Here is an 11,175-nt window from a genome sequence, read left to right as displayed (position 1 = left end):
GTTCTTTTCTTCCTTCCTTCCTCCCTCCATATTGATTTCCTTCCTTTCCCAGCAGGATGATAAGCCCATTTGTGATACCTTGGTTCAAAACTTGTTGTCCTATGATGCCTCATTCTGCCCATTTAAATAAGAAAGAAGTTTAATATATAAATTTTCTAATAAAATGTTAATTTTAAAACAGGTTTTGCCCAAGAGGAATTGGATATTATGCATATATTCATAGAAAACCATTCATCTGACATTCTCAAGTTAACGTCTTTCTTTTTCTTTCCTTCTTTTTCTCTTTCTTTCCTTTTTTCTTTCTCCTCTGTAGTTCTTTTTCAAGAGAATTGTTTTTTTCTGAAATCACTTTAGTTTAAAACAATATGCTGATTCTGCAGAGATGTTCTGCAGAAAATTTATTAAAAATTCTTTAATTTCCAATTTTCTTCAGAGTTCTTCTGTAAATTAGAGGTCAGAAAACACCATCAAGGATTTCATGATGAAATATTCTGAAAAATGTAATAAACAATTTGGCTAAATCTAACAATCAAAACAATTTCCTTCCATAATTACATGCTACACACTTTCTTCCCTCAGCCATGTGCTAATGTGTTTGATGCTATCACACCTAATACTGGGAAAGATTGAGGGAAAAAGAAGAAAGGGACAACAGAGAATGAGGTGGCTGGATGAAGTCACTAAAGCAGTAGGTGTGAGTCTAAATGGACTCCGGGGGATGGTAGAGAACAGGAAGGTCTGGAGAAATGTTGTCCATGTGGTCGTGATGGGTCAGACACAACTTCGCAACTAACAACAACAACAATCACACCTAGTCAGCATTATATCTGCACTGGGACATTTTATCCACAGTGAATCATCTATGAGGCAATGCCTGCCCTCTGGAATAAAGTTTCCCCCATAGATTCAAATGGCTCCCTCTCTACTTGTGTTTTGAAGAACCCTGAAAACTTGGATTTTCACCTTGGCCTTTGATGAGCATGTTTGAAACCCCTTTTTTTCTTTCTCTTTTTCTTTCTCATCTGATTTTATTTTATCGGTGCATCTTCATTCTTTTTTGTTTTGTGGTGTTTTCTTATTTTTAATAATTTCTAAAACGCTCAGTGTCACTGAAAGCCAGGTGACATATAAACTGAATATGTAAAGAAATGGAGGTCAAAAAAGATAAGAGATTTCAAATGTATGCTATATGTAACTGGAATAAAGATGGATTTGATTTTTAAGTGGACAACTCTGAAACTAAATCAGAGTCTCAAATCATTTTTATTCAATCGGCTTGTAAGGAGGGAAGATGGTTTGGTTATACTGTGTTTTCCCGAAAATAAGACAGGGTCTTATTTTCTTTTCATCCACAAAATCTGGCTTGGGCCTTATTATCAGGGGAGGGCTTATTGTTTTCGGGTTGGCATACTCTCAATTCCCCCATGCGGCCAGGCAGAACGCCACTTCCTGACCTAACGGTATCCCGAAGGAGCCAAGCAACATGAGCGCCTTTCTCCCCCCTCCCACGGCTTGGCGCCTTCGGGATACTGCCTGGCCCAGGGGGTGTGTGTCCAGGGGGCTTATTTTCAGGGGGGGCTTATATTTTGCCCACACGAAAAATGTGGCAAGGCCTTAGTTTCAGGACAGGTTGTATTTTCAGGGAAACGTTAGGGTCTGCTAAGGGGATTGGACTGGACCTCCAAGGTCCCTTCCAGCTCTATTCATATTGATATCCAGAACACGTTTAACTCACTTAAAGAATCAATAAGGCTAATACTTACCATTTTTTCTTTTGCATGATAAAGATATGAATGTCTTCACTCCGATATTCTTCATCATGTTCACCCAAGGGAACCTTTTGCAACTCAAAGTCCCTCTGAAGAAGCTGTGATTTAAAATTATACCAGAATAAGCTCTTAAAAACCATAGTATTCTCAAAATATTATTTGTGCTGCTTATGACTGTTTTAGGAAATAATAGAAAGCATGAAATCATTACTCAGTATTTTAGAATCCTGGTTTTGAAAACCTGCCCTTCTATTCTTGCAAAGACCCCCTCCCCAGAGAAATTGGATTCCTTCAGATCCACTTGAATGTGACTCACCTCAAAGTATCTTTTCTCTACTTCTGGGTTTTGTCCCACAGTCCTTTCTTCGTAACAACAAAGGATGAAAGTATCCAAGCCAGCCAAGTCCCTCAGGGTCTTAACCAATGGTTCCAGTGACTAATCATGAAAGTTAGATATTTGACATTTAGCCTCCACCGTTTATATATGGCTCAGTCCAATTTGTACTTCAAAAAGCTGAATACAAGCAACTGGATCACTTTATTAGCACGTATTATTATTTCTTTTGATGGCCTCTCAAAACCTTAAGTTATTTTGAATAATTACCAGGCAACTAACAGTAGTAAGTGCAAGTAGAATCCAGAGAAAGATCAGAATATAGACTTAGGATGACAATCATGAGGTACTGAATTATTTTTATTTTCTATCAGCCTGACAAAGGGTGACATAGGAGTTAGAGAAGGAGAGGACTCTCAATTGCCTAGATTCCAACTTTCAAAATCATGAATAAATCGTCATGCTGAACGTTTATGGGAACTGTAGTCTAAAACATCACTGGGGTCCTTGGCTGTCTACCCTAAACGTATAGCATCTGACCCAAACTGGAAGATCTGGACTCAACATCCTATTTACTTATGAAATTCACTGGATAACATTGGACTACTCGCTATGACTGCCTGTATGTGTCTCACAGAAATGATGTGAAGATAAGATAGGTGCAAGGACCTTAGCCCTTTAACAGAAAGGAAAGGGCTTTTTTTTAACCATAATTAAATGCAATTTTAAAGAATTTGGGCAGGGTGAGCTCCTCGAGATCATTCAGAAATCTAATAGCCAAACATAAGACTCAAAAGTTCAAAGGTGTTCATAGGCTTTGTACTCCCTACTGGAGAACGAAAACACAGCCCACTGATTATCATTTTACTGTGGCATTTCTACCATGATCTCACAGCATCAAAATCAGTTCAAAGGATGTCACAAGTTTAATCCCAATTACAGGGCTAGAGATTCTTTGACTGCCCTCAACTCTATTCTTAGCCCACTGATATTAATTAATGGAATGCAGTTTACCTCTTTATAGTAGATGCAGTCTGCCATCAATATGAAATCAGGCGCAGGAAGAAAATCTGTTACATCCTCCCCCCTAAACATGTGAATAAAAGGAGTAAAGACTTGTGGATTACTTATTTAACTAGTCCACATGGCTCAGGGGTGGGTTCCTGCCAGTTCTAACCTCTTCTATAGAAGAGGTTCCAGAAATCTACTGTGCTGTTTAGAACCGGTTCCAGCTCCGTCCCCCCGCCTGTCCGCACCATGCTTGCCCCACCCACTGCGCATTGATTGGCTGGCTCACCAATCGCCCCGCCTGCCTCTAAGAGTCCTATCTAAACCTTAAAGTCTTAAAGCTGTCAAGTTTGAACACCCCTGGTTTTTTTTTTCCTAAAGGGTTAGGGGTGCAAGGGTTTTGTAACTTGACAGCTTTAAGACTTGCGTGCTTCAAATGCCAGAGTTTCTGAGCCAACATTTTGGTTGCTAAGCAAGAGTGTTGTTAAGTGAGTTTCACCACATTTTACAAGTTGGTCATGCCCACCCAGTCACATGACTGCCAAGCCACTTTCACTCGGTCACATGGCTGGCAAGCCACTCCCACCCGGTCACATGGCTGGCAAGCCACACCCACAAAGCAGGCCACACCTACAGAAGAGGTTCTAAAAAATTTTGAAACCCACCACTGATATGGCTGTATATCTGACATGAATCTTGGCGCAGGGGGGGGGGCTAATAATTAAAAACAGAATAAAACAACCACAATTATAATATATATATATATATATATATATATATATATATATATATATGTATATGTATATGTATATGTATATGTATATGTATATGTATATGTATATGTATATGTATATGTATATGTATATGTATATGTATATGTATATGTATATGTATATGTATATGTATGTATGTATGTATGTATGTATGTATGTATGTATGTATAAGATAACATCTGAGACCACTCATGACATCCCACATTTAATAGAACCATGACCCAGAAACAGGATCATCCACACTATCATGATCCCAAGCTTGAGGGAAACCAAGTTTGTAATGTCTTGAAAAAGACCAGCAAATTCAGGGCCTAATTACTCTGAGGGGATGTTGCAGAGGGTTGATGCCATGGCAGAAGAGGCTGGATGGTATCTCTTGCCTCAGCACCTGGAATAGGCCTTTCCTACCAAATCTAACAAAACACCACTGGGGAAATACAATAAGCAACTAAAGCCCAGAAGGTTGATGATGTAACACAAACAATATTGGGAGTATTTGTTACTGATTGGTTTATCTTCAGTGGTCAATTTTCCCTTTGTTTCCTGATGTGTCTTATCTATTCAACTTAGTTATTTTACTAATGTTATTCTTATCATTATTAATAATTTAAACTTATTGGCCACCTAACTCCAGTGTTTATATTGTATTAGTCACCCAGAATTGCTTTATATGAGGCAAATGGCCATATAAATCTAATCAATCTAATAAAAAATATAGAAATAACATTTGATTCATTAGTTATTTTATGTAGGCCCTGAATTTTAGCCAAGTTTCTTAAAGCAGTATAGTTAGATGCACATCTGATGTATCATTTATTTAAATTTTCCAAAGTCCTATCAAACTTTATAGTGTAACTTTAAATATATATAATTCACTCCAACAATTTATCAAGATCCTTTGCAGACTGAGGTACGCTAAAAATATTTAATCTGTTTTGTTAATCTTGTCATCTTTCCTCTGTGAGGGAGATGGTTTAAAAATATGATTAAACATATAAAATAAATTCGACTCTGTTGTAACTGTCTGATTAACCAAAATAGGTTTTCAATTTCTTAAAGTAAATAAAATAAAAATTAATACAAACCATTTCAGTACCTTGGCTTGAATAGAACCTGACACAAGATGTTCATTATTCTCAATGTTCACTTTTAATAAATCCTGAACTTCCTCCAGATCAGTAACAGTAACATTTGCTCTACAAAAAAGGTGGAAGGAAAATATGTTAGTATTCCTGGTCCCCCACTATTATTCAAGCAATGCAAGAGAGAAAACAGCATGAAAGTATAAAATCCACCCACTGAATAGTATAAAATTTTGTGAATTACAGCTAATTTCAGTGGCTGAAGCAGGGTTTCTTAAATTTGTCTCCGCTTACTGGGGAATTCTGGGAGTTGAAGGTCCCACATCTTCAAGCTGCCAAAGTTAAGAAACATTGGGCTAAGACTAATATAGGGTTTAGATTTGTGTGCATCTGATAAAATGATCTGCCTTTTAATAAGGTATGTTAGTTGGAAAAGGTGCTATCAGAATCCATACTGATGATTTGCCACAGTAGACAAGCATGGCTCCCTTCCACAATGTCAATTTTTAAAGAAGAAAGCAAATCATGTACAGGAAATTCCTGCCAAAGCAAATCATGAACAGAACTAAATGTATTAAGGCAACACAGAGCCAGTTCTCTTGGCAAATAAATTAGATAAAGCTGGAAAATATTACATGCGAAATATGGCCTAGCTTACTTTCAAATAACTGCAATAACCCTTTATAATAGTCCTAGAGATAAAATAATCTGTCTCTCTCTCGCTTCCTCCAATGGAGCAGGCATACAGAGGGAATTTTGCATCATCAGTGTTGTGCATGATTAACTATTTGCTTGACATGCTAAGGTGTAGTGTGACTTGTTTATTGCTTAACTTTTCGAATGATTATAGCTATTACAATTTGTAAGCAATTATTTCTGGTTTAGTGTGAGCCTATCCAAGATGGATTTATTCAACAGCGGGGGGGGGGGGGAGGCTTTTTGCACTTTGTGTAAGTCAGTGTTTTTCAACCTTTTTTGTGCAAAGGCACACTTTTTTCATGAAAAAAATCACGAGGCACACCACCATTAGAAAATGTTTAAAAAAATTAACTCTGTGCCTATATTGACTATATATAAAGTAATTTTCCCACGGCACACCTTACACTATGTCACGGCACACTAGTGTGCCGCGGCACAGTGGTTGAAAAACACTGGTGTAAGTAGTAAGTGGGTTAAAAGTTCCTCTTTGGGGGAGATGGGTGGTTTAGAAACCTGAACTATAAATAAGTAAGTACATCCCCAAAAGAGATAAAGAAAAAACTATCTTGGTAAATACTCTCTGGTCAGGAAGGTGTTGAGATGGTAGCAGGGCTCTCGAGCTCCTTCCTGCTTCTATCAGAACCCCGGGGGGGTCTAGAGGAGCTGCTTTCCACATAGGAGCCGCACGGATCGTTGCCCTTTTCTCTGCCAGACCCGAGAGAACATCCAAGGCAGGGCAGAAGACCAAACGCGGTGCAGCGACTCCCAGAGAAGGCCCGGCAGCCCAGGATTGCCCCCACGCCCGCCTGCCCTCGCTCCCGTACCCGAGACTGGCGGCCACGAGGCCGACGAGGCCGGTGCCGGCGCCCAATTCGAGCGCGGCCTTGTGGCGGAGAACGCCCACCGGGCTTCCGCCGCTCTGCTCCGTGCCTTGCCCTGTTTGCGCCGCGCTCTTCTCCAGGAAGCGGGCCAGCACCAGCGCGGCGTCCCACACCACCGAGCCCGTCCCACCGGCTGAACGCTGCGTCAGCCGGAGGATCCCGGAGCCGTCCCGCCGGGGCAGCTCCCGCTCGAAGACGACCGCCGCTTGCGGCGGCGGCGGCGGCGGCATGAAGGAAGGACGGGCAAAGCGGGCCTTGTTTTCCGGCGGCGTCCTCTGACTGGGAGCTAGGAAGGGAGACCGGGCAGCCGCTCTTCTCTGCTCGCAGCTGCCCCGAAGGATCAGCGCGGAGACTTTCTTCCAGTCTCCGCTAGGTTTCCCTACTCCGTGAATTCCTACGCGAAGGGCGTGTCTCCGGATAAGAATAGGGTAGACGGACAATGTGAGAATAGCAGCGGCGGAGGCGGCAGAAATAGCGGTGCAGTCATGAATGAGGACAGTCGGGCAAAAAGCGAAATAGCTGCTTCATGTTAACTGACTGTGTGTGTGTGTCTGAGGGGCCGTCCGTGGTCTCTGCCCTCGGGGAACATCCTCCCTTGCCGAGATTAGGATGGCCCCAATCCTGCCGGCCTTTTGCTAGACCTTGAAAATCTGGTTTTGTATTTCTTGGTTGTATTGACAGGCATTATTTTTTTCTCAGCTGATGTCACGTTTATGTCCATTTCCAATACATTTTCTCCTTCTATTTTCCCAATAACAATCACACGATGTAGTTTGGGCTGAGAAAGAATGACTAGTCCTGTAATGTTGTACTTGGTCTCAACTGATTTGATTGTTGGCTGCAGGTAGGATAGGCAGTTATTGAAATTGAACAAATTTCGTATACTCGTTGGTTGATTGGTTGAAATATATAGGCGTGTCCGACTCTTTGCGACTTTATAGGCAAATGCTTTCCATGCTACCCTGTCAAAGCCCTGCTTCTTTCAATTGTTGGATGTTCAACTTTGTGTCAGATTTGATGTTACCAAGCCAGCATGCTTGGTTGCTTGTCCTTCTTGTTCCACTAGACATTCCTAGCATCATTGCCTTCTCCAATGAAGTTGCATTCATGACATGGCCAAAGTAAATTAGACATAGTGTTATGATTTTAGCTTCTAGCGTTATGTCTGATTTTATATGATTCAGCACCTCCCTGTTACTCTGGCTGTAGGTGGTATACGTAATAATTTATGCCAGCATTACAGTTCAAAGGCATGAATTCTTCGATAAGCCATTCTTAGTGTCCAACTCTCACACTCATACATCATTATAGGGAAGACCTATACCTGTACCTTTACAGTTCTATCTACCCTGCCATTTGCATTTATATTATATACATTTGCTTTTCCAGATCTTATTCTTGTTAATCATTGCAGCACGGTCTAAGATTATTCTGCATTTGCTTTCAGGACTAGAAGTGCCATTGTGAACAATTTTGGATCCAAAAAAGATAAATTCTCAAACTAATTCAATGTCCTCCTTGTTGATTTTAAATCTCTCATGTTCATCTGCAGCTGTTGTCATTATTTGTGTTTTCTATACAGTTCCTCCTCCTGATGTTAAGACTCAATCCTACTTTTTACTTTTATCCTTGATTTTCCAGATCATTTTTTCCAGATCTTCCTTATTTTCAGCCGATAGTGTTGTATCACCTGCGTAAGTTATTTGATTCTTCCCCCAATCTTCACTCCATCAGATAGTTTCAGATCTAATTTCCGCATAATCATTTCAGCATACAGATTGGAAAAAGTGATAAAATACATCCCTAACTCCCTGATTTTGAATAAATCTATCACCATAAAGTGTTCTCACTATTGCCTCCTGATCAGTGTACAGTGATATGATGAGTCTGATCAGGTGGGATAGGACACCAAGATCATGCAAAGGTACCCATAGCCCATCCCATACCACACCCACATCCACCCACACAGTCCTATTCTAAATATCTAATTCAGTGTGTTTATATTTTCTGCCTTTTTAAGAAAGATATTCATAGATGAAACAGTGTACATCAGAATGAAGTTACCTGTATAGAAAGTATTCTGTTTCTCATATTACATAATAATAGGGAAAGCTATTTTGTTACTTTTACACAGCAATGAGACCCATTCTGGCTGCATAAATATAACACTGTAGGCTTTACCTGGTTATTGAATTATAGCATTATCAGAAGCAATTTTTACCTTTCTGATGCAAGAAGCTGAGTTTCCATGAGTTATCAAGACTTAGTTTTAATATTTGAAACTGTGAGCATACAAAAACCTTTTATTAATTATTCATATGAATAGAGCATCAACCTCTTATGTGCAAATGGGACTCATTTCATATGACCTGTCTTCAAATATGTTGGGGTTACAACAAATCATGTATTGTTTAACAAGAGTTTCTTGAATAAGCCACTATTGAATGGATTCACATGTAATATGAGTCAGAATTGTTAATTGTATAACAAAATGGTTAGGTGCACATGACATCTTAACTCAGAACAAACATGCCATAATATGGTGCAATTTTCTTTACTACCAAATACATTCTTCCCCCTCATATCTGTTGCCGCAATATTAGTTTTAACTTGCAAGCTATGCATATTTGATATTTTCTGGCTCTAAGGGCATAATAAAGATTAAAATAAGACTTGCAAACTTCTAATGGCTACATGCACCAATAATAGAGCATAAATAACAACTGGTAAGGAGTAGTACATTTTTAGTAGTCCTTTTAGTTTTCTGTGTTGTTAGGGAAACCTGTGTGTATCTTATGCAATGCCTAGTAAAAAGTATCCATAGTAAGATGTCCCAAAGGCACAAGGACTCTTCCACGTAAGCCAGAGGGTATACCTCGCCACTAAATATCTCGGGCTGCTGTTGCCATGTAAGAAACTTGGGCTCAAATTCATTGGGCCTTTCCCAATCTTGCGAGTTATTAACCGAGTCACAATGCAGCTAAGACTCCCCGCTCTACTGGGGAAAACACATCCAGTCTTAAACTGCAGCCTGCTCCAATCAGTTCAGGCATCTGATATCAGAGGAGACCCACTAGGGCCGCCAGCTCCGGTTACTGTAGATGGGGAACAGCACTATGTAGTGCAAGATATACTAGATACTAGGTGGCACAGCAGACAGTTACAATACCTTGCTTTATGGAAAGATTATGCCCTGTCGGCGGCATCGTGGGTTCATAGCAGGACTGTAGGGCGCCCCACCTGATAGCGAGATTCCACCACAGACATCTCACAAAACCAGGGGGAAGGGGTCCTTTGACTCCTAACTGACTGTAATTTGTAGCTCGCCAAATGCTGTCTCCGTGGTAGGAGGCTGCATGTCAGCTCCAGCCAGCCCAGAGACCTGGAGCTGCCATTCAGGGGAGAAACCCGGGCCAGCTGCCAAGATTCACCAGGCTTCACTCCTCCACAAACAGCTGAGTAAATCTACAAATCTAGTGATTACTGACTGACAACAATCCTCGATTAATTTCCGGGTGGTTTTTGTTCTCAGTTACGAAGGTATGGGTGTGCGCACGTGCAGGATACAGGTTATCCTAATTACTAAGTAACTATAAAAGGTGGTGGGGAGCACCGGGTGGCAGCTCTGACAATTTATTCATTGCCTTAGTGCTTGGTCAGTTCGTGCCGAAGGAAGAATACAAACTGCATTTCAAACCATTTCTGTGTTTGGCTCTTTTCATTAACCCTTCGGAACCTGACAGGTACTTTGCTGAAAAAGCATCTTTGGGACAACCATGACTTAGATCAGGGCTGTCAAACTTGTGGCCCACTGGCTGCCTACATCGCACACTAGCCACACCCACGCCCGGTTTACTGAAGGGGAAAAAATATGTGACATCACGTGACGATGCGAGTTTGATACCCCTGACCTAGATGACCGAGAATCTCCATAGACACGTCCGATAGATACTGTTCAAAAGGCAACTGGACTTCCATGTTTTTTTTTTCTTGAAAATGTTTCAGTTCCTATCCAAGAAGCTTCTTCAGTTCTTGGATGAGAAGCAAAATGTTTTCAAGGAATAAAACAAGAAAGTCCAGTTGCCTTTTGAAAAACACCTTCGTGACAACCGTGACTTAGATTATTGAGAATCTCCATAAGGCATCCATAGCAAGAGTACAGATTTTTTAGTGAAATCTTTTGATTTCCAAAACTTAAGAGTTTTCCTTGGTTTTTGTCTAGCATTAATCTCTGTATTTACACAAATTTATAACCAATCATGTGCAGACTGTTTTGAACTAGCACCACATCTGAGCTTAAAACTTCCCATTTTGAAATAGAAGTAGATATTCCAACTTTCCAAAATTCTCTGGAAATGTTCCAAGCGGCCTTGTTTCTAATATGAAAAGTCCTGGTTTTCTATGAGCACATTCTATTTTACACAACTCTATTAAGAATTATTTTTCCCAAGAAAGTAATGTAAGAGTTTCTTGTAACTCCCTTCCCTTGGATTTTTATGAATGACTGTTTTAACTGTGTTCTGAACCACCACTACCTCTTGGAATTTTTGGCTTAAATATCACATAGGGTGAAAGAGTTTATCACAGGGGTGTCAAACTGGATTTCTTTGAGGGCCGGATCAGCATTGT

General features: G+C 40.4%; 1 protein-coding gene across 1 annotated transcript; it reads right to left on the bottom strand.

Moving 5' to 3' along the window:
* Nucleotides 1–383: 383 nt before the first annotated feature.
* VCPKMT (valosin containing protein lysine methyltransferase) lies at nucleotides 384–7,036 on the bottom strand. Its single transcript, XM_087728864.1, has 6 exons — nucleotides 6,490–7,036; nucleotides 4,970–5,080; nucleotides 3,118–3,190; nucleotides 2,086–2,205; nucleotides 1,764–1,867; nucleotides 384–491 (listed from the first exon to the last, which is right to left on the bottom strand). Coding segments are annotated over exons 1-6 (696 nt in total). The 5' UTR covers nucleotides 6,777–7,036; the 3' UTR covers nucleotides 384–490.
* Nucleotides 7,037–11,175: the final 4,139 nt, after the last annotated feature.

Source organism: Thamnophis sirtalis, unplaced genomic scaffold (genome assembly GCF_051295495.1).
Source record: "Thamnophis sirtalis isolate CommonGarterSnake01/CBP01778 unplaced genomic scaffold, rThaSir2_p1.2 scaffold_1, whole genome shotgun sequence".
In the NCBI taxonomy this organism is placed as follows: domain Eukaryota; kingdom Metazoa; phylum Chordata; class Lepidosauria; order Squamata; family Natricidae; genus Thamnophis; species Thamnophis sirtalis.
The sequence above is the reverse complement of the archived record's forward strand: the minus strand, read 5'-3'. Positions and strand labels throughout refer to the sequence as shown.